The 27,985-nt window shown below is 39.6% G+C and overlaps 2 protein-coding genes across 2 annotated transcripts in view; one reads left to right on the forward strand and one right to left on the reverse strand.

Annotated features, from left to right (window-relative positions):
- Positions 1 to 15,681, reverse strand: part of USH1C (USH1 protein network component harmonin) — a 32,269-nt gene extending 16,588 nt beyond the window's left edge. Inside the window, exons 1-13 of the mRNA XM_054390757.1 lie at positions 15,646 to 15,681; positions 11,992 to 12,059; positions 9,874 to 10,017; positions 9,250 to 9,388; positions 4,512 to 4,620; positions 4,385 to 4,409; positions 3,670 to 3,727; positions 2,821 to 2,915; positions 2,130 to 2,214; positions 1,773 to 1,832; positions 1,470 to 1,526; positions 910 to 1,052; positions 249 to 314 (exon numbers count right to left, since the gene is read on the reverse strand). Of these exons, the coding sequence (XP_054246732.1) occupies positions 249 to 314; positions 910 to 1,052; positions 1,470 to 1,526; positions 1,773 to 1,832; positions 2,130 to 2,214; positions 2,821 to 2,915; positions 3,670 to 3,727; positions 4,385 to 4,409; positions 4,512 to 4,620; positions 9,250 to 9,388; positions 9,874 to 10,017; positions 11,992 to 12,059; positions 15,646 to 15,681 (1,085 nt within the window). The remainder of the gene's footprint in view (positions 1 to 248; positions 315 to 909; positions 1,053 to 1,469; positions 1,527 to 1,772; positions 1,833 to 2,129; positions 2,215 to 2,820; positions 2,916 to 3,669; positions 3,728 to 4,384; positions 4,410 to 4,511; positions 4,621 to 9,249; positions 9,389 to 9,873; positions 10,018 to 11,991; positions 12,060 to 15,645) is intronic.
- A 4,341-nt stretch (positions 15,682 to 20,022) lies between these two features.
- The window catches only part of OTOG (otogelin), an 82,214-nt gene continuing 74,251 nt past the window's right edge, over positions 20,023 to 27,985 (forward strand). The window contains exons 1-5 of the mRNA XM_054390346.1: positions 20,023 to 20,074; positions 20,163 to 20,223; positions 20,346 to 20,400; positions 21,494 to 21,584; positions 27,748 to 27,840. Coding sequence (XP_054246321.1) covers positions 20,023 to 20,074; positions 20,163 to 20,223; positions 20,346 to 20,400; positions 21,494 to 21,584; positions 27,748 to 27,840 — 352 coding nt within the window. The remainder of the gene's footprint in view (positions 20,075 to 20,162; positions 20,224 to 20,345; positions 20,401 to 21,493; positions 21,585 to 27,747; positions 27,841 to 27,985) is intronic.

A 27,985-nucleotide genomic window follows, 5' to 3' on the forward strand; every position in this document is an offset into this window, starting at 1 on the left:
AGTCTAAATCTACATAGCTTTTGTTTTCAGAACTGTCTGATAGACTCAAAAGGCACCAAAATTCCACACTGTGTACATTCTCACAACAAACTGTTTTGCCTTTTTTTTCTAATATAAGCTGCACAAAATACAAGCTACAAATTACAAAAATACTACACAGTAATACATGCAGAGTGTTTTCACGTCAGATCTAATAAACAGGGATCCTTTTTCAAGCTGCATAATGCCTATGTAAGGCTTTTACTTACTGCTCTATTTCTCTGCGATATCTCTCTTCTTCCTCTGCAGCCTTCTGGGAAATCTCCAGTTTTCTTCTATAATAAAGAGGAATCAGGACACCATGTTAAAAATAGTATTTTCTAAGTAAGAACTTGCACAAAGTGTGTCAGCACAGTTGGTAAGAGATACAGACAGTAAATACATATGCTTTGAGGGAAAATGTTCCTTTTAAGAAGTCATCTTCAAGATACTGAGGGTTCAATATACTTTCACAGGAACCCTGAGGCGATTCAGGACCATCTGGAGAGCCACAGCATATCATCTATTTAACTTTGTAAGTCACTATTTCCTTCTGAGACAGTTCCATAGTGTTATTTTAAGACCATAACATTTGTAACAGTCCTGCTAAAAATAAAGGATGAGGAAATGGTATCAGGAAAATAATTAATATCACACTGATCCACAGGGGCGTGACAGGGAATAAAGCGACCCTTCTACTCAAGCCACACTGAATGATACCAGCTTTAAAAACCTGGAGCATCCAGAGTACCACAGGAGAAGGATTTATGAACAGAGTTTCTGCAATAACAAAATTAAGTTAATCTAAGTTGGGAAAGACAGTTGCTCCTGTCTTCTACACCCTTTTCAAATACAAGCAAAATTCCTCACTGTCCTATACATAGTCCTTACAGTCTCTCTTTCTCTTGCTGCTCTTTGATGATCTTGTTAGTTTCCAGCGCAAGTCGCTTCTGATGCATTAGCTCCTGGCGTTCTTGCTCACGGAGACGTGCTTCTCTCTGCCTTTCTTCTTCAGTCATGAACAGCTCCTTTCCCTAAAATCAGAAACGCCACCCAAACCAGTTGTGGAAAAGTCTCATGAACAAAGCTCTAATCAAAAACAATCAAAACCTAACTATATACTAGCACACCTGCCATTTCCTCACTCTGAGAATGTTCTCTGAAAAACCCTGAAAGATCTGACCATTCCAAAGAGCTACTTCAGTTTCAGTCTTAAAGTTACGATGTGCTCAGCATCTCAGAGGAGGCATGCAACTACTCAACTCAGCAGCAACAGTGAATAATTATCACTGAAATAATCAAAAAGCACTCAATACCGCTCTGATTTGAGAGAATTCAGTGGTATACACATTATAAAAAAGTGCAGCTTTACTTTTTATCTATTTATTTTCACCATTTATTTGCCCACATAATTTTCACAAATGCTCTGCTTTTATAAATTTAGTACTTACAGCACCTGCTACCACAGAGATAGTCAAAGTACGATTACTTTTGAGCACTCTGACAGCCTGCAAATTAAAACAAAACCAAAGTCAGTATTTATAGGATGAAAGATGCTGGTTCTCAAGGGTGGACTTTCCACAACTACCTGAATCAAGTAAGGCAGTAGGTATTCAGATCTCCATTTTTCTTATACAACCTCCTTGGTTAAGTAACCCAGTATCAAAATGTATTTTTTTCAGCAAGAAAAATCAGATAGATGCTTAATGAGCTGACAGCTATGAATTCAGGGAATTAGGAAGACATAATCTTACCTCTTTATGATCCACATTAGAAAAGTCCACTCCATTTACCTCAACAATCTGATCTCCAACCTAAAGGAGTTAATCCAAAGTTTAGTACAGATGCTAAATTAGGACATACATTAATATGACCTCTAACACTCTTAATATACTGGCATAGGTACTGAGCTCAATGCACTATTGCTCTGACCCAGGAGAGCATCTCATGTTTTAAATTACAAATGAAAAGCGTTTCCAAAACGCAAGGTATTCCTTTCTCCTGTAAAACTCCCCTCAGCTAGTGACTTCACAGTGATCCATAATCCTTGAAGCAGTAAGTACCAAATAAGATTTCCTTCTGGTACCTACCTTGGAAGGTGGCATACTTACCTCTAAGCCCACCTCTGCTGAAAGAGAACCCGGCTTAACATTGCTAATAAAAATGCCTGGTTTCTGGGTTGGACCACTGGAAATACTGGTGTAATATAAAAAAAGGAAAGTTTTATAGGATAATATTTATAGTCTAATACAGTGTAATGCAGTGAGAATTCTTATTTGTTTTGTCATAATCTGTTTCTAAATAAACACTATTTTTGTGTTATTAACCTACTCTGAAACATTCCCAGGATTATTAATTAGAAGGAAACAGGATATTTTAATTAAAGGCCAACATCTAGCCTGGAAATTTCAAGCTGCAGTCTAAGCTGGGCCCAAACACAGCAATTATTTTTGTAGCTAATATATCTAGCAGGGGATATACCACCACTCCAGATTTGTAAATAATTAAAAAAAAAAAAACCCACACATCTAAATCTTCGAAATATTACAAAAACTTACGCTTTAGAAAACATTCAATCTCGATAACATCAACTACATATTACTAATTATGTAAGAAATCCTACAATAGCACTTCTACTCCAAAACCTCCAACAACAAGCTGCAAGGGTAAGAGTCTGTTCCAGTTTGCCTTCTTGATGCAGTATGGATCTCCATTTTCCTGATATCAGTGAAGAAGGGAAATAACACCCTTGGATGCCTCACTTAACAAAATGGTGATATTAAGTAAGAAACATGTACCCACCTGCATCCCATGCCTTTTGTACCAATCAAGCTAATGAAGACTTTCTTCTCTTTATTGTCTCTCCCTCCAGAAGAAGCAAGACCAGCAACACTGCCCTTTCCTTCCTGTAGGGGGATTAAAAAACTCTGATGTTACTCTATGTTGACCTTGTACCAAAAATACTATAGAACTTCATGAAGCCAGGAATCAAAATCTGCCAACATCAAAATAACATTCCTGATCCTGAGGAACAGTCATTTCAGTGGAACTGCACGGCTGAGGTTAAAGATTGAACTTCTCTTTCTAGTTGGAGAAGATTGTTTCAATAGTCAAACTCTTTCTTCAGAAAAGGATGAAGGAAAATTATAGGAAAGTGATATGGTAAAATAATAATTTAGATGTTTCCTGATAAAAGAGCTGGAAAATACATGATAGTGCTCCCCATTCAACTGAGCTTTTCCTCCTGAAAGCAAAATAACAGTAATTGTGGTCTCTCCTTTCACTGCTGCAACCCACAGAAGTCCCTTGTATTGATAATCTGTCATTCCTCCACTAATATAGCTAATATAGTCCAAATAATCTGTTAAAGATTTATACAGTAGAACTATAGCCTGGTAAGTTAATAAGCTTTAGCAAAATAAAGTAGCATTAATGAGGAAATGATATTTCATTAGTATCCTGCCCTTTCCTTATCTAATGTGTCTAGAATAACTTCATGCCACAAAGGCAATTTTTCCCAGAAACCCTGTAACAAAATGCTGCATCATAGAAACACATACAATAACTTTTATGATAAGGTCAAAAGCAAAAGTGCTTCAGAACTAGTACAGATTTCCCAGAAGACATGTTAATAAGATATTTATCTCTTACCCCAGAGTCTGATACAAACTGGTCCACGTATTGCCATTTAAGGGGTTCATCTGCTGAACTGGAAGGAAAAAGCAATTCAAAACAATGGGGCAAAATCAATATGAATGTATTGAAGAAGCTACTTTAGAATGTGGTCTCCTTGTATCCACAAGTTCCTCTGAATACTGTTCACAACAGCTGGTTCATTTTCCAGTAGTTTGAACAGAACATTGAATAAGTATACCACTATTTAGGCTAGTAAAGGTGGTCAAACACAACACTGAGAAAAGTGGTACTCAGTAAATGAAACAATTTTAAGAAACTCTAAGAAAGACTGTGAAAATAATCGGGACAACTTGAATAGATTATATAAACGTCTATGCAGAGAGGCACCTGCCATCATTAACATTTCTCAAACATTCCACTTAAAATTTTACTTTTTAATAAAAATTGAAAGAGGAAAATAATTTGATTTTTTTCTAAGCTCTGAAGCAATTCTCAAGTCTTATGTAGAGGGAGCAGCAGTGGAGCTTTCTGTTAAGCTAGATGTACTGATAATGACACTTCATTTAAGGAGGCAACTGGCATAAAAAGTCAAATTCATCAAAAAAGACACCTGTCTATCCAGCTATGGAGATGCTCATTCACAGATTTTCAAATATAGAGATGAACAGAGAGGTTCTTTGGATACTGAAGAGGCTTTGTGAAAATGAATTTTCAAATTAATTACCATTACCTTTTGACAGGTATCATGCCAATATCTGAAAAAGAAAAATACTTTTGTTAAGTAACACTTTCTACAGATCACCAGCAACCTATCATGAGCAATCTTTAGTGATAGAGATAATTTTCTTTTTACTTACGTCTTACTTTTATGGACACTATCTTCTTTGTGCGAATGAGGTTTATGACTTCTTCATGTGTGCATGAAGAAATGGAATATCCGTTTATACGAACTATCTCATCTCCAACCTCATGATGAAAGAGAGAATTAAAAATAAGTTCTAAATTAACATTAAAAGGTTTGGTGATAAAATGACAATAGATCATTGGAAAGCTTTTATTTTTATATAAATCCAGATTTGATATGACTAGACCAGAAATTTCCAAGTTTCTATGAACTCTGCCTAATGATCCCCTTAGCTAGGTAGACTGAGAAGGAATCAGTGATGGGAGACATTGTTCACTTCATTTAATGTATTTTATTAGCTGCTCAAAATGATGGTCCCTGGCTAAAGGATCATAAGCAAAGACTCGCACATCACATGAACCACATGACATGTGTGGAAGCTGGTACATATTCTTTTCCAACAGACAGTGTAAATCAATGCTCTGCACAGCAGGATATACAAACGATTACCAGGAAATGGCTTCAACAACAAACTATCAAATATATCCTCTTACACCTCTGTACTTAGATCTTTACAAGAACAAAAAGCTAAATACTTTGGCTTTACTCCTCTCCAGTAGTGTTCCTTATGAGCTACTGTGGATAATTATGTAAAATGTAGCAAAATGCCACCCTGAGAATTGTCAGGGCTCTTCTCAATAAAATCAGCAGAACATGACTTTGTTCTTACTTAATGAAACTTTGTGTGCTTCCTTGCAAATATGTCTGTTTTCACAGCAGTATTAAACCCTAGTTAATGATTGCCTAACACATTCCACTTAAGTTTCAAGCTGCCAAATTTCAGTGTATCCACTGTTTCCTCCACCACACAAGTCTGATGGTAGTATTTGCCTGGAAAAATGTAAAGAAGTCACAGACTAGCTCACTGCAGACCAACTTCTTTGTACCTTACTGATAGATGGAGCACTGCACTGCACAACTCAACTCCAAAAGCCTAAACTTGCATCACTGCATTTATGTGAAAGGAGGGAGAGGAGCTGGAAGCATTAATTCCTCAGTATGGCCTGTGTCCTAAAAAATCGTCACATTAACACACACTGTGACTGGTCTACACTTGGGCAACAGGACATTGGCCATGCCATCACCTTCTGCCTTTTTTTCATATGTATGAAGTATTACTGAATCTTCCTACTGTGATCTGTTCAGCTAAAAAAAAACAAAACCACAGAATGACGGAACAACAAACCATTTGCTTATTCTTCTCACTTCTTTCACAAACTGCTGCTTCTGAGTAGTGCCATACACTCTGCAGTAGTACACAAACATTAACAACACATCCACTGTACCAGCATAGCTCATGTAGTGCAGTTTCCTCTCCACTGAACTTAAAGATTTTTACTTGACGCACCACATCATCAGAAGACTATAAAAGAAACTGCAGCATGTGACTGCTCTCTAGGAGAGAGCAAATTTGCAGAGGCAGACGACTGTGGTCCCCAGCCCCTAAGCAGTGGGTCCCCTCCCCAACCAGTGAGACTGCTGCTCCACCTGCTGGTCATCCAAAAATTCACCCAGGGCCATGGCCTGCCTGCAATATGCAGCTCTCCTAAGAACCTGTTTTCATTTAAGCTAGTCAGATTTTTAATATCATCTTTAATCGAAGCAGAAATAGGTCGGCACTGAAGGCTTTTGAATGTACACCCTGATGCAGAATCAGAAGATGAAAGGCACGCAGGGTCTATAACTTAGTGTTGCACCACTGATAGCCCTTGCTATGAAAGAACACTCATTTAACCAACTTGCTCTAAGCATTCAAAGCATTCATCTTGCTCCAAACATTCAAAATCCACCCAACCATTACATAGGCCTGGCAGCCATACACCTCAGCAAAACCACTGCACATGCATTTTTAGGACTGAGATTAGCACTGGCAATGTGACTGTACTGCCAAGAAGTGAAATGCTTCAGAGGTTAAGTCAGACTTGTAGCCTATGCATAAAGGCTCCATGCCCTCTACAAACCAGTACTGAAAAAAATAAAGACTTCCAGTCTATTTAGGATTCTGATGGTTGTTTTAGGAAATGGTAGGAAAGTGAGTAACCTCTGCTTTTCAAAGGAACATCGAGTTCCTCAATAGTAAAATGCTCAAAAAGCATTTTTGCTGTATTCCCATCTCTGTGTTACTCTCTTGCAAAAATACGAGGAATTTGCACGATTATTTAATCTCAGCATGTAAGGTTAACATAATTTGATCTACTTAAGACTTTTCTGTTTATCTGTTGGGTTCTTCTGTTTTAGTTCATCTCAAGATCTCTCTTTTACTCATCTTCTGCATCATGCAGGCTGTAACAGATCACGGAGCCCGGATTTGCACAAACCAACCACAAACCCACTGTTAATAACTGTAAAGAAGCATCCTAGTTTCAGGACTGTACATGGCAGTGCCGTTTGTGAGTCTCCCTACAGCTCCTTTATCAGCAGACCTAGTGTTGATCTGAGGATGTCATCATTCACAAAGCAAGTCCTATCTCTCAGTACTATACCATCTCCCTAAGAGGAGCATATTAAAAGAAATTATAAATACAACAAAGAGAATTTTTTTTCTTCTGTATGGGAACAAGCTTTTCTCATAGAGATATTTTAATACCCCTCTTTGCATGAAACAAAAAGACAGCCTGGTAGTCTTCACTCACACTAATGTACATATACTGAATTAATAATTGGTTTAATGTATTTTGGTACTTTAGTGCTGGTATCATTGTATACCAACCTTCTAAATCAGAAGTAGTAGAGATAAAAGTCAGCAGGATGGAGCAGAGTAGACCAGTAATAATTATTTTGTTATTATATATCAGTTTCCCCTTTTCCTATTAAATAGGGAGATGACAGACTTTCAAAACAAAAAGCTGCAAAACTAAGTTTTCCCAAGGAAAATGTCCATTATTTGTAAATCTTAACATAAGAAATACAATATTTAGTGCTTCCAGGAGATTGAAGGGTCCTTACATAATAACATCACTGTTTCAAAGCACTCATTTTGTATACTTTGTACACTTTCATCACTCACACTCCATCTCTTTGTATTCAGCAGAATCCCAAAGGACATAAAGTATCAGAAATCAGAGGGGAAAAAAGATTAAAAAATGAAGTACATGTCTTCATGAAAGGACAAAACACTTGCCTTTTAGAGAAACTGTAGTTAAAAAAAGGCCAAAACTACAAATGCCTCAGTAAGCCTTCATGATTACTCAGTCATTTTAATGTAGCTTGGAATGTACTTCAAGGAGAAATAATGTAAAATTAATTGGAATTTATTTCAAAAGCAGGACGATGTAAAACTGATGGTATAATAGAAGATCATAATACCTTCCTCAGACAGCATTTTTGGGATAGAAAATGTTAAATAAAGCAGGTGGGTGAAATTTCAGAAGCAGTTGGCTCTACTTCTGGACAGCAATTTAGAACAATGGGCTGCCTGTCAGCTCTTGTTATTCAGTGGGGTTCAGAAAGCCCTAGTGCTACCTATTATGAAGGCATTTTAGGTTGAGTTTTAACACCACATACCAGAAAAAAGGAAGTCAGACAGTTGAATGAGCTGCAAAGCACCATCTGTTAATACATAAAATCTAACCTTAACAAATTCATAGTCAGTCTGAAGCATATTTCCCCCTTACTGTCCCTGCTTTGTCTGCCGAACTCTCACCACCTTCTGAGGTGCAGTAAAACTGATACAAGCCAGCCCAAAAATCCTTTACAATCTTGTTCGTTGTCATCATGTAGTATGATGGGCTCAGTCACAGAAAGCCAGTAGAGTCTTGCATATCGAGAAGAAACTAAACCTGATATCCTTAGAGTAGCACAACAACTGAGCATAACTCCTTCAGAATTTCCCCATACAGTGCTACAGGCCGGGGTCGGAGTGGCTGGAGACCAGCCAGACAGAAAGGGACCTGGGGGTGCTGACTGACAGCCACCTGAACATGAGCCAGCAGTGTGCCCAGGTGGCCAAGAAGGCCAATGGTATCCTGGCCTGCATCAGGAATAGTGTGGCCAGCAGGAACAGGGAAGTCATTATGCCCCTGTACTCAGCACTGGCTAGGCTGCACCTCGAGTACTGTGTCCAGTTCTGGGCCCCTCAATTTAAGAAGGTTATTGAGATACTTGAACGTGTCCAGAGAAGGGCAATGAGGCTGGTGAGAGGCCTCGAACACAAACCATATGAGGAAAGGCTGAAGGAGCTGGGATTGTTTAGCCTGGAGAAGAGGAGGCTCAAGGGGTGACCTCATTGCTGTCTACAACTACCTGAGGGGAGGTTGTAGCCAGGAGGGGGTTGGTCTCTTCTCCCAGGCAACCAGCACCAGAACAAGAGGACACAGTCTCAAGCTGCACCAGGGGAGGTTTAGGCTCGAGGTGAGGAGAAAGTTCTTCACGGAGAGAGTTGTTAGACGTTGGAATGTGCTGCCCGGGGAGGTGGTGGAGTCACCATCCCTGGAGGTGTTCAAGAGGGGATTGGACGTGGCACTTGGTGACATGGTTTAGTGGTCATGAGGTCTCGGGTGACAGGTTGGACTTTGATGACCCTTGAGGTCTTTTCCAACCTTAGTGATTCTGTGATTCTCTTACAAGCGACAAGGAGCACCTTAGCAAAAAGCTATTTCTTAATACAGAAGAACAACTCTTACCGCCCTCATCCCTAATATTGTAGCTAAAGGCTTTCTGCATCACAACATCCACGAATATACTTTTCTTACCTGAAGTCCAACATTGTCTGCCTGGCCTCCTTTAACTAACTGGGAGATAAAAAGGCCACAGCTAAATTCCACTCCACCTCTCACACTTATTCCAAGTCCTTCAGGATGCAAACGATCCAATCTCACCTCTTTCAGCTTTCTGTGAATGTAAAAGATACTTGACTGTTCAGCTGCATAACACTTTATGGCAATAACGTTTCATAATGAAAGTTACAGCAAATTTTTCTCTTGTAACATTTAGACATTAAAAAAAGCAAGTTAATGGAAGCTTGGATGGACATGGTTCAGCTAAAGTTATCAAGCATTTCTCATAAACCATCTGCAAATATTGAAGCTCTAGTGCTGTAAGAATTTTTTATTATTAAATGCAGAAAAAATGAGAAAAGACGGTTTCAACTGGAAAGCACTCCTCCTGACTCCCTTACCTTGCTTTTACTAGATTAAACTACTTGGCAACCTATTTCAGCTAGCTCAAAACTGCACTTCTAGCAAATACAGTAGAATTGAAATAATTGCACCCATCTCTGCACAGATGAACAATATTTTCCTCAGTATTTATCTGAAAACTCAAGCATTATTTCCTACTTGTATTTAAGTTAGCTGTACTATTCTGCGTTCTCTTACCGTGATCTTTTGGGAGTAAGCTGATCATATTCTACCTGGTGCTTTAATGGGATAAGTGGGCGGATAGCATCAAATAGAGGCAATCTGCTTGGTTCATTAATCACAAGTTTTAGGTCCCCCACAAGCACTGGGAGATTCATAGACCTACAAAACAAGCAAACAAAAAATCCACACAGGAAACAAAACAAAACCAAACCAGAACAAAACCAAACAAATAAAACCCCAAACAAACCACAGAAAAACCCAAACAAAAAAAAAAAAACACGAAAACAAACCAGTGAGAAAACAGGCACAATAATCAACACACAGCACTATTTAATACCTTTCTGTACATGTGGCTTCAATTTACATGTCACTTCAATCTACTGAAGAAGTTATTGATGCAGATACTAGTTTAACCAAAGCCAAATATTGAGAAAAGCAGCCTTCAAGATAACTGAAATCTCCTATATACTGCTTCAATTTTAAATGCCACACACACCACTTTTATAGATGACATCTTCAGTTCCAGAGTCCCCAAAAGACACACAGAACCATTTGGAAATAACTTCACAGATCAGATATACCTGCCTCCTAGACTGTTGCTTCCTTACTAGTTAGGAATCCTTCAAAGTGCATCTGGCTACAGCCTGATTCCTTTCCTGAGCTTGGGGGACTGAAAAAAACCATGAGGCTAGAGCAAAGATTTGTTTTAAATTTCTTTTCAAATCTATATTGAAGAGCCATCAACCTATAAACAAACATCTACAGAAGTTAAACCACATCTGATTTATGAGAGCTGTACAAAGCAGTCTCCCCGATACTGTCAGCACTGGCATGGTTGTATGTCTAAAAAAATTTACTTTGTTGACCAGCTGCAAGAGAGGAGGAGCAGCTCCCTAAGGCTCAATGGGACAATTCCTACACAACATCCAGTTAAACTGACTCTGTATTATTTGCCATTATCTCTCTTATAATTTACATTTCTCGGCATATAGTATTTCTGAGGCATGTTCATTGACAATACAGACCAGGAATGTATATCGAATGGGATTAGAGGTCAAATGCTTTTTAAGTTGATGGTCACCGTTAAGCAGACAATAAATGTTAACTCCAACAGCAATTGCAGATTTTTTTGTCCTCGAATATTTCATAATGTACTCCAAAAAAGTGATAAATCATTAATATATGTTCAGAGATTTAGGAAATTTTGCTCAAGTCATTGCAACTTTGGCAGCTGAAGAAAAGTTACTGTATGCATTGTTAATTTTGTAATCGCAGGAAGATTTTAAATAATTAAGAACTACTGAATCAACCAGCTTTCCAAACAAGAGACTTTATGAATGGAGAAGCAATGAGACAGACGTAAGCGAAACTGAAACAGATATGCAGCTGAATACACCCATAACTGTAGCTCAGTGCAAACATCAGATGGAAACATCTACATTTCACTCAGCAGAGATGCTATTGATTAAGATGTGAATGGAAACAATGTTCATCAGAGCCACTTGTCTGTGATGAGTGGAAAATGCATTTTCATCTTCTTTGAAAAAACAATGGATGAGACGCTGAGCTAATTTGCAACAATACAGGTCCTATGCAACTGTGGCTTAAATCAGTTCAGCAAAAGGACTAGTAATAGGCCTATCACCTTACCATTTTTTCCCCCCATGAGGTCGTAATAAGCCGAAGTTGTTAAACATGCCAAATAGATTCCCTGACTAAATTTTTTTCAGCTTTCAGATAAAACAGTTTCAAACAAATCTTTGAATAGTTAGCAAAAATCTTTTAACAGTGAACCCAATGAGAACCTCTGTTGCAAGTGAGGAAGTATTGTCTGGAAATATGAATGAATTTGATTTATCCTCTCTTCCTGAGAACAGTTTTATCATACTCCTAAGAACAGCTTTATCGTACTGATGCTTCTCCCCTAATATGAATCCACCAAATTGTTACAAAACTACAAAGTCAGGCTATGTTGGCAGGCTATGAAGTAGAATACTTCATTAAACAAGATAAAAACTATCATTTCAAGCTACTTTTCTAGTAGCACATAGACCACAAAATCTTAAATATTCACTCATTACATGTAAAAGCATTAGTAAATTTTACAGAAACATATATAAAGATAGATCTTACTGGTGGTACATCCGCAGCACATCATAAAGGTAATCCTTCTCTGCTTCATTGTCAATTAGCAGATTAACCTGAAACCCCAAAGATGATATTGTAAACATCTGACTAAATAGCCACAAAATGTTGAACATGCAAGACTTTTGCTAGTTCTTAAGCCATAAAGGAATTCAACAGGATTTTACTTTTTTTTTTTTTTTTAAAGATAAACACATTTTTGCAACAAAGCATTACCTCACAAGCTGAAGCTTGTAACAAGACTTTCTAAAATGAGTATTACAACAATTGGACAAGGTGGCAAATACTGCTATATTCTGTATGGTACATTTCCCCTCAGCAGTAATATTATTATTACAGTAATATCTTATTTGCCTTACCTGATAATCACTGTACTGTTGAATAAATGTTTTCAGAAACCTTTTTGGCCATTCGTTAATATAACACATGCTGTCACAGACAAAGCCACCACACTGAGATGATTATGATCTCTGTTCTGTCATCCAAGCCACTGATTTCAGGATCTCACTTCTAACATTATGCAAACTGGTACACCTCTGTTCCTCTTTGCTCCAGCTCTTAACTGATAGAACTTGCTAGTCACTCTTCCTCTCCTCCCCCCTGCTAATAGTACGTTTACTTAAACCAGTGTCATATTACTATGACTGCTCTTGGATAATGACAGTAAAATAGAGCAGAAATAAACTCCAGGAACTGTCATATGAAGAGTTAAATTTATATTCAATAGCAGTAAGATCCTCACTGATCTTACTGTGAGAGGTCACATCACATTGGTTTTACATTTGGACAAGCTTAATGTTTAAGAAAACAATTTACATCTGACCTAAAGGCTAGTATTACTGTGACAGGAAGTCTGAGGACCAATTTGCATACTTAAAGACAGGCTCTTTCTTTCTAGGTTTGCAAAGGTTTGCATTATATTCTAAACTAAATGCCTGCTTCGTATACCCCTTTTCCCTTTTATATCTCTGAAGCCAGCAAGACTTCACATACAGGTTTTTTTTAGTTACTTGTCTCCTTTGGAAAAAGACACTTTCAAAACACCTAAAGGCCAAAAAGTTACATGCAGGACAAGACTGCTTGACAGCAATACTACTGAGTAAACCAATTTATTCACAGACAATTTCAAAAGACAGAAGACGACGATTGCCCTAAAAGAAAAGAACTGTTGCAATCAAATCTAAACGGACACCAGCACTGTGCAGAGACTCAAGGCAAAGTGATACATGCAAAATTAAGTCCAACATCCATTTTCCCCTTTTTCATCACGAAAAACACAACATGAATAGCTTGGTTCTGGTACACAGAGCTCAATCTGGAACACTAAGGTCTCATGAAGAACATGAAATGTTTACACACATCAAGACTACACAGCATAGAGCACAATATTCATTGTCTCTTCTCCTGACTGGGAAAGCAAGCAGTAACAAGATGACATTTTCTCCTCACATACTAGCTGATGGACATATCTCTACTCCCTCTCAGAAACTGAAGTGCCCTATCTACCTTCTGCCATTTCTTCTCACCACACATTATTTCTTCCTGTTTGATCCGTGCTCTTCTCACTCTGCACCAGCAACTTCCTTACCCTTCAGCAAAAACAAACACCCGAATGACTTCTTACATATTCAGAATGCTACAGATGGGTTAATCTTCCTAAATCATCCCTCTCATTAGGTCATTCTTCTCCTGCTGCCTTCTGTGCCACCAATTACCACTTTCTGTAGCCACCTGCATCTCTTAGCATTTTCCTAATTTATTAATTCCTTGGGACAGAGTCTTACTGTAGACATACACTTTACATAGCCTTATCAATGGCTTCTAAGAGCTGACTAATGTCATAAACCCTAAAAAACCCACATTAAGAAAAAAATCTACATCGATAGCAGCAGTGACATTGTGTAACTTGGGTCAGACAAGTATTCTAGTATCTGCTTATTTCTCGAGAAAATAACTGTGGAGGTATGGGATAGATGATTGCAACAGCTTTTAAACCCAGAAGATTTAAAAAACGTCTGGACACAGTCCTGGGCAATCTGCTCTAAGTGGCCCTGCTTGAACAGGGTGATTGGAGTAAGTGACTTTCAAAAGTCATTCCCAACCTCAACAATTTCTGTCATTATTTAAAGGTATCTTCAGAGCCGTATCATTTACGACCCCAGAACACAAGAGTTGCTTATGCTCTGTTTCTCACTATTCTCACTACATAAATTGCACTAGTTTTCACAGGGAAAACTGACTGAAACTACTAAGAAAAAAAAGAAAGAAATTGATGTGGCAAATAATTGAGGAAACTCATATTCTGTAGCTGAGCATTTTCACTGGTCTAACACAGGAGAATTAAGTATCTGAGACATTAAAATTGCTGTAGAAACCATTAAAAACAGGATAATACAAAATATAATTTTGAGAAAATACCTGTTAGAGTAGCCTCTTACTCATAAAGAGTTTTCATTTAGATGTGTATCCTATTTACTTGCATCAACAAATGTGGACAATAAGTCTTTCATTATCAGGGGTGAGACTAGAATGACTTATGAATTACAGCAGTAGTGAAAGGGTAAAGGTTTAATGTTCAAGATGGTAACCATCTGCCTAGGAACCATATAGCTATGTTGTACAATCTACTATTGACTTACACACTAACGGGTAGCATGGCAGAAATAACTTGCTAGATGGCATCACTACATTGTATGAAGATTCTTAACGCTTTTGAACTTCCATTTTTCATACAGATGGGGTTTTTTTGCAGCCTCTCTACTTCATCCTAACAACTCTTTAGTCAGTTGGTTTACCACCAGGTGATACTTCTACGAAACACAACATTACACTACCTCTGAGAAATTCCATTCCTTAGACGACAAATGACAAAACAAACAAACCACGGAAAAAAACACCAAATTCTTCCACAGGGGAAAAAATAATAAATCATAAAGCAGTACTGAAAGCTTTATTCTGAGAATAAAGTCCTAAACGGCTTTTTAAAAACATCCCTTAAACATGTAAACGATTTTAAACAGGGCCTGTTGAGCTTAAGTGGCTCATACAGTTTTGAGTTCTGCTGCGAACTTAACTAGGCAAATGACAAAAGGCCGTGCCAGGCAGACTGAGCCGCTCCATGTATCAAATACATTCGCACATGACTGAACAGGCACAATTGCACACGCCAATGTTAAGGTGGAGCTGAAGTCTCCTAAGACCCGCTGGCAGCGCGCTGAACTGCAAATGTGAACTGCACGGGCCTGGACTTCAGCACCTGTACTTTTGCTTTCCTTGAACTGGGCTGGGCGCAACGTTTTTTATATGACATTCAAATAAAACAAATCGTAGCAAGCCCTGAAAAAGCTCAGACATCGGGGAACGTTCTTCCTCTTCTCTCCGTCCATTTTTAAGGGTTTTAAGTGTTACAACCATTCTCTAAGAGGAGGCTGCCACCTGCTTTTCCGCGCCAAGTTCCCCGAGCTTCTCCCTTCCCCGTCGTTCACTCCGTCACACTGTTGCCTCCTCCAGCCGGGCCAACGCCGGCAGCTCGGCCCAGAAACCGCACCCCAGTCTGGCGCTTCGCCTCCAGGCCGCGGGAAGCAGCGCTGCCCACCGCCCGCGCACTCATCCTAGTGTTCGTGGTCCCCGCGATTCTCTCACCTTGTGCCGGAACTCACGGGCGACCCGGCGCTCCATGGTGCGCGGGGTGCGGGCGCTGTGAGGGGTGCGGGCGCTGCGCGGGGCGGCTGCGCCGGCGAGGCCGCGCCCCGGGGCAGTGGGAGGCGCGCCCGGCGCTCCGGTCCGCCACTGTCTACCGCATCTCTAGTCCTCGTCGTCTGCCAACCTCTCTCCTTTAAGGACAGGAGCCGGCAGGTAACCGTAACTTCCCAGCCACCACAAGCTTTGGTTGTTTAAGGCCAAAGCAAAAGAGAAATAAAAAGTTAAAGATCCTTCCCTGCCGCTGCACTGTGTTACCTGGCCTTGTGCCGAACACCTTCCACCTGGGCTGATCTTTACAACTGATGTTTCTCATGTGGCACAGCACCCGCACACAAATCTCTCTTTTGTCTTTGTAGGTATGTATGTTACTATCCTCCTAGTTAAGAAAAGCATAAAGATAAGAAATTTAAAGCATGCCAACACCTTGATGAAGAAGAAAAGAATAAATTGCTCTACTGTAAATAATCTCAGTTTTATATTTTTAGGTAAGTAGGGTGAATCTCATGTATCATTATGTCTGATTTCCATCAGCCTTTCCCACTAGCAGAATATTGTTGCTTACAAATGTAGCCTCTGACATGCCTGCTGTGAGTAACCACCTAAGAATCAAGCTCAGAACACCTGAAAAGGAGCCTATTTCAGACTAATGTCTTGTAGACAATTTTGTGTTGGACTGGTTCTTCTCCCACTTTGCCTAATGTAGTATACAATAATAAAGACTTCAGCAAACAAATCTGGAATCAAGTGGGAAAGACCTGCTATATCCCTTAGTCTCCACACACAACCAGCTTTGTCCATGTTAACTCCAGAAACAGAAGGGTATCCATAAGCGCAAGTAGTTTACCAGCTCTTCTTTCCAACAGAGTGGAAACTTATATACACAAGTTGCATGCAAGTGAAACTTGAATACACATAAAGGCATGATAGATTTAAAAAAAAAAAAATCCATGTTGCTAAATACAAATTGGAATCTGTTTTATCACTTGTGTGATAACCTATGTAAGCTACACAAGCTCTTTTAGAAATCTCTCTTACCCTCTTCAGGAGAAGCCCTTGCTGCACTGGAACATTTCAGTAGTGTGTGCACTACCCATGTCTCATATCTGGTGTCAGGAATGAGAGAGGAACACATTTGAAGCCCGTGTATAAGTAAATACAAAAATGATTTCAGGAAAAAAAAAGAAGTTTTATCTTAGAAGTACAACTTTAAGACATAAATAATTTGTTTCTACTTAAGTTCTAGTACCACACAATACTGAAAAGCTATCCTATCCAAGCATTAGTCACACAGCTATAGAATTTCTTCCCTGCATAGGCAAAACATTTCAGAGGTATTTGTATTATATTTGAAAAGAGGAGAAAGGAGATAAATTAAATGCAAAGGACCCATAAAATACCATGTATGAGTCCTTTAAATTTACGTATCAATCACTTCTTGAAGACTTTACAGGAACAGAACTTTTCCAAATGGGAAGTTATATATATTTGAAAGCAGCTTTTAAAATCCATATAGACAAATTTTCCAGAAGTCAGAAGCACTTCCATATTGTGGAATTAAGTCCATTAGGTGAGGTGAAAACTGCACTAAATCATCAGGTAAAGGATACACATGAATAATGAACTTGATGGTCTGTTACTCTGCTCTGATAAATGAATTCCTGTGCTGTCCTGTGCACAAACACAATGCAGACCAACACACAAACCTATTCCATGCTACAAAACTGGAAGTTTGGTCATCAGAAAATCTATGAGATGGTTTTGAAGTTTCCATTACTTCAAGTATGTAATATTAAGATATGGTGCAATTAGGACTGTTTATTGGTTTTGTATAATTAAATCTTTCATAGCAAGAAAGCAAACTGCAACTAAATTCACTTTAAACTAATTTCAGTTATTGTCTCTTAATTGTGGCATGAAAATTAATATAGTGGTCAGCCCATTTAGCCATAGAGAAGAAATACATTAAAATGTTGTGTTGTGTAAAATTATTCCTGTTGCTTTTGATTGGCTTTCTCTACTTCTGTTAATGTAATCTGGATCAGAGAAAAGTGTACCAAAGCTAGTGGGTTTTGCTACAGGATGAGGCTTGCACAGAATTCCAAACGTCTTCTTTGGTTTATTGGAAAAAGGCTGTGTTGGAAGTTAAAGAATAACTTTTCTGTCTTACTTTTTTTCTCATACACATTCTGCTTCTAACATTTACTGGAGAGAACAGAATTCTCAGTGAAAACATCACTAGTTTTCCATCATTGCATTAAACACTTGTTGCAGCAAGAAACACAATCCACGGGGACGAATTACAAAAGCCGAAAAGAGATCTTTTTAATGACTTACTGTTAACAGACTTCTCAAAGCAGTCAGAAAATGCCCCTTTTCATCTGAGAGAGTTTCTCACCTGGTATGGGCAGTTTCTAAAGCTTCTGTTATAAGATATGCAAACCTGAAGAATGATGAGGAGAGAGGCAGCGGCAGATGGGAAAGGGAAAAGAACAGGAAAAAAATTCAACACCGGTAGGAATTGTGAAAAGGGAAGAAAAATAATGGAAGGAAGGTACCAGGCAGCAAATTTAATCACAGGGGGAAGAAAATGAAAAGAAAACAATAAACCTAGAAAAAGGTGCACAGAGAGACCCAAATACAAGACTGAATTTATAGTTTAAAAAAAAAAAAGGTATCAGAAGCTATGGACATAATCAATATACATTAGCATACTGCATGCATGCTGCATTAGGTTCATTTCTGACTCACACCTTTCTTAGGTTCTGGCATCTGTTTTAGTGGCTCAGAGCAAATATTCTGTGTTAGGCATCAACACCGTTTGCTGCCTCTCAGCACAAGCAGGCAGCTATCCACAAGCTAACAGTTTTCAGCCGTGCAATATTCCCAAAGTCCCAGCTTTATTCGCGTTACAGTGAGGCACTACCTTACACCGCACCTTACCAAGGGGTTTCAGTTCCTGCAGAGAATAAGTGACACTAACCATTTCCTAAACCCCAAAAGAGCGGGAAAGTGGAAGTAGCCAAACATGAGTAGCCAACAAATTGAGCACAGTCAAAGAGTAGGGTTATCAGTTGGAGTTGGTGATCCTGAGGGTCTTTTCCAACTTGAATGTTTCTGTGATTCTGTGGAAGAGAAGTCTCAGCCAGGCCAAGCACTCCAGAGCGAGAGGTGGTGTCTGGGGTGGGTATCCCAGTTACTAGTGGTGTCCCCCCGGGTTCAGTACTGAGGCCTGTCCTCTTTAATATCTAAATCGATCAATGATCTGGATGAGGAGATTGAGTGCACCCTCAGTAAGTTTGCAGATAACACCAAGCTGGGTGTCTGTGTCGATCTGCTAGAGGGTAGGGAAGCTTTACAACTAGTCTAGACAGGTTAGACTGATGGGCAAAAGCTAATTGTATAAAGTTTAACATGGCCAAGTGCAAGCTCTTCCACATGGGTCACAACAACCTCATGGTAAGCTACAGACTTAGGGATATGTGGTTGGAAAGCTGCAACTCAGAGAAGAACCTGGGGGTATTGGTTGACAGTCAACTAAATGTGAGTCAGCAGTGTGCTCAGGTGGCCAAGAAGGCCAGTGGCATCCTGTATCAGAAACATGGTGGCCGTCAGGAACATGGAGGTGGTCATTCCCTGCATGCAGATGTACACTGGTGAGGCCACATCTCAAGTCCTGTGTTCAGTTCTGGGCCCCTCACTACAAGAGATGCTGGAACGTATTCACAGAGAAGGGCAGCAGGGCCTGTGAAAGGCCTGGAGCACATGGCCTGCCTGAGAGTCTGAGGGAGCTGGAGTTGTTCAGTCTGGAGAAGCAGAACCTGAGAGGAGACCTCATTGCTCTCTACAGCTACCTGGAGGGAGGTTGGAGCAAAGAGGGGGCCAGCCTTTTCTCCTTGGTGGCAAGCAACAAGACTAAATGGTTTAAAGCTGTGCAAAGGGAGGTTTAGCCTGAATAGTAGGAAATATTTCTTCACAGAGAGGGTTATCAAACATTGGAATGGTCCGACCAGTGCAGTTGAGGAGTCACCATCTCTGGAGGTGTTTAAGCAGCATGTGGACCTGGCACTTAAGGACATGGTTTAGCATTGACTCTTCAGTGTTAGGTCCAGGGTTGGCCTGGATGATCTTTGAGGTCTCTTCCAACCAGATGTTCTCTGTGATTCTGTTAGGGGAAGGGCCGGGGGCGGAGAGCGGGCAGGCGGCTGAAAACCTCATAGGCCGCCCCGCCCGGGAGGGCGGGATGAGCTTTGGGCGCAGGTAGCGGATGGTGCTGAAAATCGGAGCTCTGTGGAAAACTGCTGCCGCGCGCTAGCCCATATGGAGCCCCGGCTCCTCCTCGGGGCGCTGCTGTGCGCCTGGCTCTCGCCGGGTGAGCCTCCCGCCGGGCAGAGTGCGGGGACGAGGCGGGAGGACAGGGCGGTCTTGGGCATCACTAACCTGTCGCCTTTGCTTTCCAGCCCTGTCTCCGTGGGGCGCCCGGGCGCAGCTCCCTGCTGGCGGGGACCTACCGCTCCCCAGGTAAGAGCTAGTCGGGGCACAGGGCGCCTCTTCGCTGCTGCCGCACGCGGTAGTCCTGAGGAAGACCGGGAGGGGTGGGCTGTCCGGACCAAGCAAACCCTTCCATGTTCTCCTGCCCTCAGCCGAGGCAGCGCCGCGGGACCTCGGAGAGCGGGAGGCTACGCCGTGGAGATGCAGGTACGGGTCTAGGGGCTGTCCTTCAGACAGCATTTCATATATATTTTATCTTGGACATAAGATGTGTCAGTCACAAACGAAAGGAAACCTGGGATTTAAAGTCTTTAAGCAGAAGATGGGAACTAGAACTTCAGCTTGTTCAGGAATAGTTATATGATATGAAGTGTCATCCCTCAAGGAACGTTGAGGTCTGGACTGGCTCATCCCACTCCCACAAGGGAGTCTTTTCCCTTTCAGTAAAAGTGAACGAGATGGCAGTATCAGATCGCTACAACTGCTGGGGTGTGGTTTGTCTCTATAATTCATGGTGTGTTGTTGAAATGTAATTGGATTGTGTGGTTCCCTATCCATTGTTTGAGGGTGGGAAAAGGGAAATTTGGTTTATAGTCCTTATTCGTGGCTCTGCAGAGGAGCTGCCTTTCATTCTGATTTCTTCTCACTGTGGGGAAAGGTCAACAGAGAGAAAAATATGCCACGTATCTGCAAACAGGTAACAGCATCAACTGCTGATAGGAGCAAATGCTTGTGAATTGAGGTCCCCTCTCAAGAATTCAAGATACAGTAATAGGCTCTTGGTTTCCTTCTGTGCTAGGCTACTGAGCAGAAAACTTTATTAAGAAATAAGCCTAAGGGAAAGGGGGGGGGGGGGGAAAGACAACTCATCATTAGTTTAAAAAAAAAATTAAGAACCTGAAGATTAGTAGTTCCAGCTACTTGAACTGTCTGAAACTGACAATGCAATTTTACATGATCTTGCTTTTAATAAGCATCTCCAAGAAAGAGGTAAAGCAACACTAAGCGATGGAGATTAAGCCCTCTGCAGTATTTTATGTCCATGAAGTTAATGACATGGCTTCCAAGATCAGTTTTCAGTCAAATGTAGATATTTAGAACACAGAAAAGTATTTCTTTAAAAATACCTTACACAGTCATACATAGGACTGGAAAATATGAATGATAAGCTTCTAGGACATGAAGATTAAATGCAGTAAAACTAACCCCAAAGTCATTAAGCAAAATGCATAGGCTTATCTGAATTTTTTTTTTAAGATATCTTGGTTATAGCTAATGATTTCGTTGTTCTTTCTGAAAGGCATCTGAGATGGCGGTTCCCAATGCTTCATCTACTATGATATCCTTATCTCAAAACAGGAGATTTCACAGTATGAAATGTGGACCATCTAGTAAGTTATTTATGTCTCTATGTGAAAACTTCAATTATGTTTATACTCTGCATCATTTTTCTGAAGAAAAATCTTTAATAGCTAACAAACATCTTCAGGGTAAGAGATCTCTACCTTTGTTCTCAAAGAAGTACAGGAGCTTGACAGCTTTTATAGAGTTTACCTTAGCTTTAAGTTTACACCTGGTTCTGATCTGACTGTCTCTAACTTAATTTTTTATTAAGAAAGAGCTTTCAGAAGGCAAATTTGCTCTGAAAATGTGGATTGCTGCCTAGTTGTCATTAAATTACCTGTCCTGTATCTATTCTGTGCTTGGAGGTTTTTTGATTATTACCTTTTTACTGAGGTAGTCTATGGCTGCCTTTTGTGTGTGGGATCTATGGGTTAGCAAGATGAGACAGCCACAAGCTTGCAGTGGGGGCCCTCCTTGCCTAAGAAATTTGCATCTTGGCTTTTTCGGTTCATCTTATTTTCGGACTCAACTGGCTTATGTAACTCTTTGATCAAGGGTGAAGATCTTCTGTTAGCTGTTCTGTAGAGTCTGTTTGTTATTCTTGTCTTGTACAAAAGAGAAAAATGAGAAAGTAATTCATAGTAATTCTAGTTAATGATGCAAAACCTCTAGTTTCTGTTGGTTAGCCTGATTGGTATTGGATGTGGGACCCACCTAAGAGTAAATAGTTAAAAGTTTGCATCCCCGGTTTTATAGCACAAAATTCAATAGTGGTGTGGACTAGGCTCTTATCAGTTGTGATCAAGATTGTGTCATCTCCAAAAGCTTCTAATTTTTTAAATATATATGCTTTTCGACAGCTTTTGAGAAGTGTGTAGATGAATGAACGGAAAAGTTTAGAGAAACGTGATATTAGCCAGATAAAAAACATTACTTGTGAACTTCTCCAGTATACGAAATCTATATAATATATGATAATCTGGAAGGAGAGAGAGAATGAAATGGCTTGCAAGTATCTCATGGCAACTGATCATGTGTCTAAGCTTTAAAAGAAAGATGTAGTATGGCAAGTACTGAGGTTCATTGCCCTCTGCATAAGTAATAGCATAAACTTCCTGGTTTCTTTATAACTCGTATTTCTATCGGGCAAAAATATTTCATAATCATTTTCCATTTCTGATGTACTTGCTTTGACAAGACAATGTTGTTTGAGACATGTTTTAGAAATTATTGATGATTGCTCATACTTGAAGGCAAATAAAATTGGGTTTATTGAACTTTTTACACAGTAGAATACCTAGACATGGAAGTTTCCTTTTTAAATCCTAGTAAACTGTGTGGGAAATGGAATCCATTGCTGTCTGTTTGCAAAAGACATAATAAAGCAAAACAAAAGAACAACCTGATACGCTTTGTACAAGAGTTTCAATAACATGCTCTAAATGCTTAGAACAATAATTTTGGTTTGGCTTTTCCTGTTTGAAGAGAGATCTAGGCTGACATAGCTCTGCCCATGAGCTCTGCTTATTGCACTAATCAGGGGATATATGAAATAGTCAAGCTTTTATTACAGTCAGTTCTTGTTCTTTACCTTTGTGTTGTATTAGTCAACTGACAGCAGTTTAGAAAGTGATGTATTATCTTTCATGTCAGCAGAACTAAAAAGCTGGTGGTGTAGAAGTAATGTCAAGAGATAAATTCTGATGTTCTGGTTTCATACCCAGGCAATACAGGATTTGAGTTAAACACTCATCACAATAACTGGCAGCAGTTAACATGGAGTTTACTTGCAACTTTCTTCCACACAAATCTGATTTTCATGTGAAGTTAAAAAACACAAAGAAACCAAAGCAAACTTGAGAGTTAATGCTTTGTAGTTACATGGGACAAGCAAAACAAATTATTTTTGGAAGTAAGTTTCAAACTACTGTTGAAAACTCCTAACAGTTTAAACACTTTGTATTTCCTTGTGTTGAAATGCCCTAGCAGGCATGAGCTTTTAATGTTTAAAGCTACTATTACTATAGATGATACTTGTCTCTTACGATGTGAGTGCTGATTCCAAGAGATGCACCAGAGCAGAAAATCTACAGGTTACTTAGAAGGCTCTCGACATTGAAGGATTAAAATTACATCCTACTTATTCACCTTAGAATCTCAAAAAGGAGTATTTTACATCCTGGTGTAAGGGGATCTTTGTCCCCATGTCAGGGCTGTACTGCATTCTGCCAAAGCCTGTATGCCACAGAAAATTTGTCATTACAGGCAAATGCTTCCAAAGACTATGAAAGTGAAGGATAAAATCTAATAGATTTCTTGCATAGAAATTATGCAGAGTTACAAAATATAAAATATCAAGAATATTGACAGTAAGAGTTTGAATATTCAATTTTAAGCATTTCTTCTACTTTCTTATGCAGCTCTAGGGCTAGTTGAAGTTTCTTGCAAGTTTAAAAAGTATCATCTTTTAAAGAATCCTGAAAATTGGGAGATCTCTGTCTATTTCTGCAAATGACTCTCTGAAGCTCTGAAACTGGACCAAAGTCAATAATTAGAATCATAAGAACTGGGGGGACAGCATGAGCTTTGTACCTACTTTAAGTAAAATTTGATCACTTTCAGATCTTTAAATTAATTTTTCATATTTCAACTTCTCTGTCCAAGTGAGTCTATTAATGCACATCCTGAAAGGAAACCTCTTCAGTGATTTGCATGAAACAAATTTTAATGCCATGCCTTAATGACAAAATCCAGAATTCCAACACTAGAACATGCTTACGGTTTTAGAGAAAAATGTTAACAGGAAGGTCCGCATCAGTCACAAATCTTCAAGAATGATGATAATGGTGTGTCACAGACAGGTCAAAACACAGGTTAAGCATTTGGATTCATGTGATGGTTAAAAAAAGCTTCACAGTTGATGTGCATGGTTATTTGAGTAGTTGGACATGTTCTTGAAAGTGTTGACTTGCTTTTACTTCTATGAAAAAACTTTTCCGTAGGTTAAAACATTTTTATTTAGTATCTTAGCTTTTGTATGGGGTACAGGTCCTTGCTTTCTTTGCTGTTAATGTCTTTGTGCTCTGAGAGCTGTTCTTTAGTCACTGCAACTGTTACTTGCCTCTGTGAAGCTTGGGCACTGATCTCAAAGAACATTTTCTGTGAAATGCAAACAGGTTACATTGTCTTTTTCAACGGCTGTGGTAAATAAAAGACATGAGGTTCTGCTGCTGCTTCTAGGGTGCTAGCTCTCACTTGCAGGCTTTCACTGCCTAATACTGAACAATTAAGGAGGATGAACAAAACAGAGGCCTAGAATAACCCCATCCACACATTAAGTGGTATTATAGTCTGTTCAGTAATTACCAGATGGTTAGAGTATTTGAGCAATGAGGGGAGCAGAGAGGAGTTCAGACCTGTGTTATAAGATGATCCCAAGTCTTCACTCTGTTCAATGAAGAAGGAATTTGAGACGTTGCTTCATGGCAACAATGGTCATATTATCAGAGTGACTGCAGGTTGTAATGGTATCGCTGGTTAGAAATCACATTATTACTTATGCGAGTTGAATCATGTTACTTAGGCTCACCACTTTCTGCTAGGAAAGTCTCACCAGTTTTCAATTTCAGATTCCAACCCAATACATTTAACTGGCATAATGTGAAAGAGAAAATCAGAGCTAAGGACTCTTAATAGAGGTCCCTTTCAGGTAAATGAAGGACACAATGTTCTTCCATAACCTTTGCATAGTCTTGATGTTTGCTTCCTTTCTGCAGATGTAACAGTATTTCTCATATCCCCCAGAAGAGACCATGGGTTACCTTATTTAGGGAGCTTAGCAGATCAGAGGGAAGCCTGTATTATGTGATATTTATACTGGATACACATGGAATTATTTCTATGTAAATTGAATGGAATTGGATGATCTGAGGAGGCTACCTTGTTTGCAGTAGCAAGATCATTAAATGTGATCTCAAGCAATACAATACTCCTCATTATCTGCTTAAGGATAACTAATTTTTGCACAGAGAGCTCTTATACATAGTCATGTAAAAAAGGGATATACACTAATACAGGAGCTATGCATATCGTGTTGTATTGGGTTTGTGTGGCAAGATTTTGGTAGAGGGGTTGCTACAGGGGCGAGTTCTGTAAGAAGTTTCTAGAAGCTTCATCTGTGTTTCATAGAGGCAATGCCAAGCAGCAGACCCACTGCTGACCTAGGCTGAGCCCGTCAGCAGTGGTGGTAATGCCTCTGGATAACTTATTAAAGAAAGGGCAAAAGAAGGTGCAACTGGGAAGCTGCAGCCAGAGAGAGGCATGAGAATGTTGAGAGATCATTTCCTGTCCATGTCCTGTCCTAATCTCAAACCATAAGCCTTTCATTTATGTTATCTCTTCCCACTCCGGTTGAGTAGGGGAGTGATAGAGCAGCATTAATGGGCAACTGGTGTCGCCAGCATCAACTCGCCACGTGTTTTCTTACAACTGTACATATACAAATAGGAGAGAACTTAATGAAGAAGAAAATGCTCTTCAAATCATTTGATTTTCAATTCACATTTGATTAGCTCCTTCTCTCTAAAAAGGACCAGGGGAGATCCTTTCCAGTGACAGCAAAGGTCCCCAGATCAGCTGACTGTTTGCACAGTCTGAATGCACCTCTTGAAGCAGGTTACCTGAGCCATGCTTTAAGAGGAATCATTCAACCCAGAACATCAAAAAGGGGCTAACTTCCTCTACAGCTAAGAGGAGCATGACTTGCAGCCTAATTGCAGATTATTGTACTTGAACAAGCAACAGGGCATAATCTTTGAGAAGCAAAAAACAGAGACGTAAGCTCTGATTACACAGGTCTCGCACCACTCGCAATGAAAGAGATCAATGTCTGCCTCTATTGACAAGAGGAATAAGGCTTTTGCAGTAGTGACAAGATTGGTCACTGTGAGTATGCAAATGAGATGGCTCAGTCAGAATAGGTAGGGACCTTTCTGCATGGTGCTTGTATTAGTTTTTAAACTGAACTCATGCTGGCCAGGCAGGGAAAGGAGCTAGATACCAGGGCTAGCTAGGCAAAGGATCATTCTCTGGTGCTTTATCTACCTGCCCTGTTCTTTTCAGCATGGTCTCTTTTTTTTTTTTTTTTTTTTTGAGAGAGAGTGTGTTGAAAACAAATGGAAATGGCTGTATAAACATGAATAAACCATACTGATGAATTTTGGTAGAACTCGGTAAGCAGTGATTCTGTAAACTTGTAACTGAAGGTAGTATTTTGTAATATCCTGAGGTAGATGAATGTCTAAGTTGCTTTATTATTGTGGCACACTGTAACTTTCTTGAAGTTCTTACTCATTCTAGCATTATAGGCAACTGAGAGCACAGAGATTCTTTTTTCTAAGTTTGTAAGACCTCACAAAGCAGGAAGAACTTTTTCTTTGTTAAGGTTCTGCATCAACCTCCCTTTGGTAAAAAAGCTGATATTGATGTTAGGGGTAGCCTGACAAGAGGCAAAGTCCTAACAGAATTCAAGCCATGAATTCTGACAAAATTTTGCATGTGAGTTAAATGTTGGATGTACGGTTACTTCGTGTGTACATCTGAAAGCAATCCGTGTGTGGTAGATACTTCTGCAAACCAGGTGGTTTTTTAAGAGGCATTGGGAAGTCTTGTTCAAGCTAACATAGAGGCTTATAAGGAAGCTGGGCAGTGTTTGTACCATCTTTTTAAACATGATGGTTTGTTTTTGCTGGCAGAGATTGAGTTGCTTTTGGCTGGGATACACTCACAGGATACCCTCTATGTGTAGCTTGCTTTTGGATTATTTTACTGTATTTAAAGCTCTTAGTAAGCAAGTATGACTCACTAGCCACTGTAATGCTGCTTCTATTGATGTTTTCTGTTGGCAAAACGTGTGCCATAAAAGATGCTGGTAGATAACTGTTATTGGTAAAACATCAGTCAAATGAGTTCTAGAAGAGAGGAGAAAAAGTAAGTAGTAAGAAAACTTTTTTTTTTTTTAAATCTGGTTGTATTTCTGGAAGTGAAGCTTTTGCAGTGTTTCCTACTTGTGGAGATCTGTGGGATTCTCCTGGTTATAAATGCTAAGCCAGTGTCTGTCATTCATGGAGTTACATATGGTGGCAGAATTGGGTCTTAAGAATGAAAATTTTAATAATTTGTCTTTACCATGCCTTCTTTTTTTCCACTCAGATTTGTTGCCTTGTTTTAATGGTGGTGAGTGTGACTACAGGGAGCTGTGCAACTGCAGTCGATTTAATGCAACTGGACCAAGGTGCCAGACAGGTGTGTGAAGAGAGAAACCTAACTGGGTTTCTGGGATTGTGCTATTTAACCTAAAGGTTAAATTGACTACCCTCTGCCTAAAGGTTTCTTCTTGCACTATTGTATTTCCTTGTCTTTTCTGTGATTATATTTCATACCATACCAC

This window comes from Indicator indicator, chromosome 21 (genome assembly GCF_027791375.1).
Source record: "Indicator indicator isolate 239-I01 chromosome 21, UM_Iind_1.1, whole genome shotgun sequence".
Classification (NCBI taxonomy): domain Eukaryota; kingdom Metazoa; phylum Chordata; class Aves; order Piciformes; family Indicatoridae; genus Indicator; species Indicator indicator.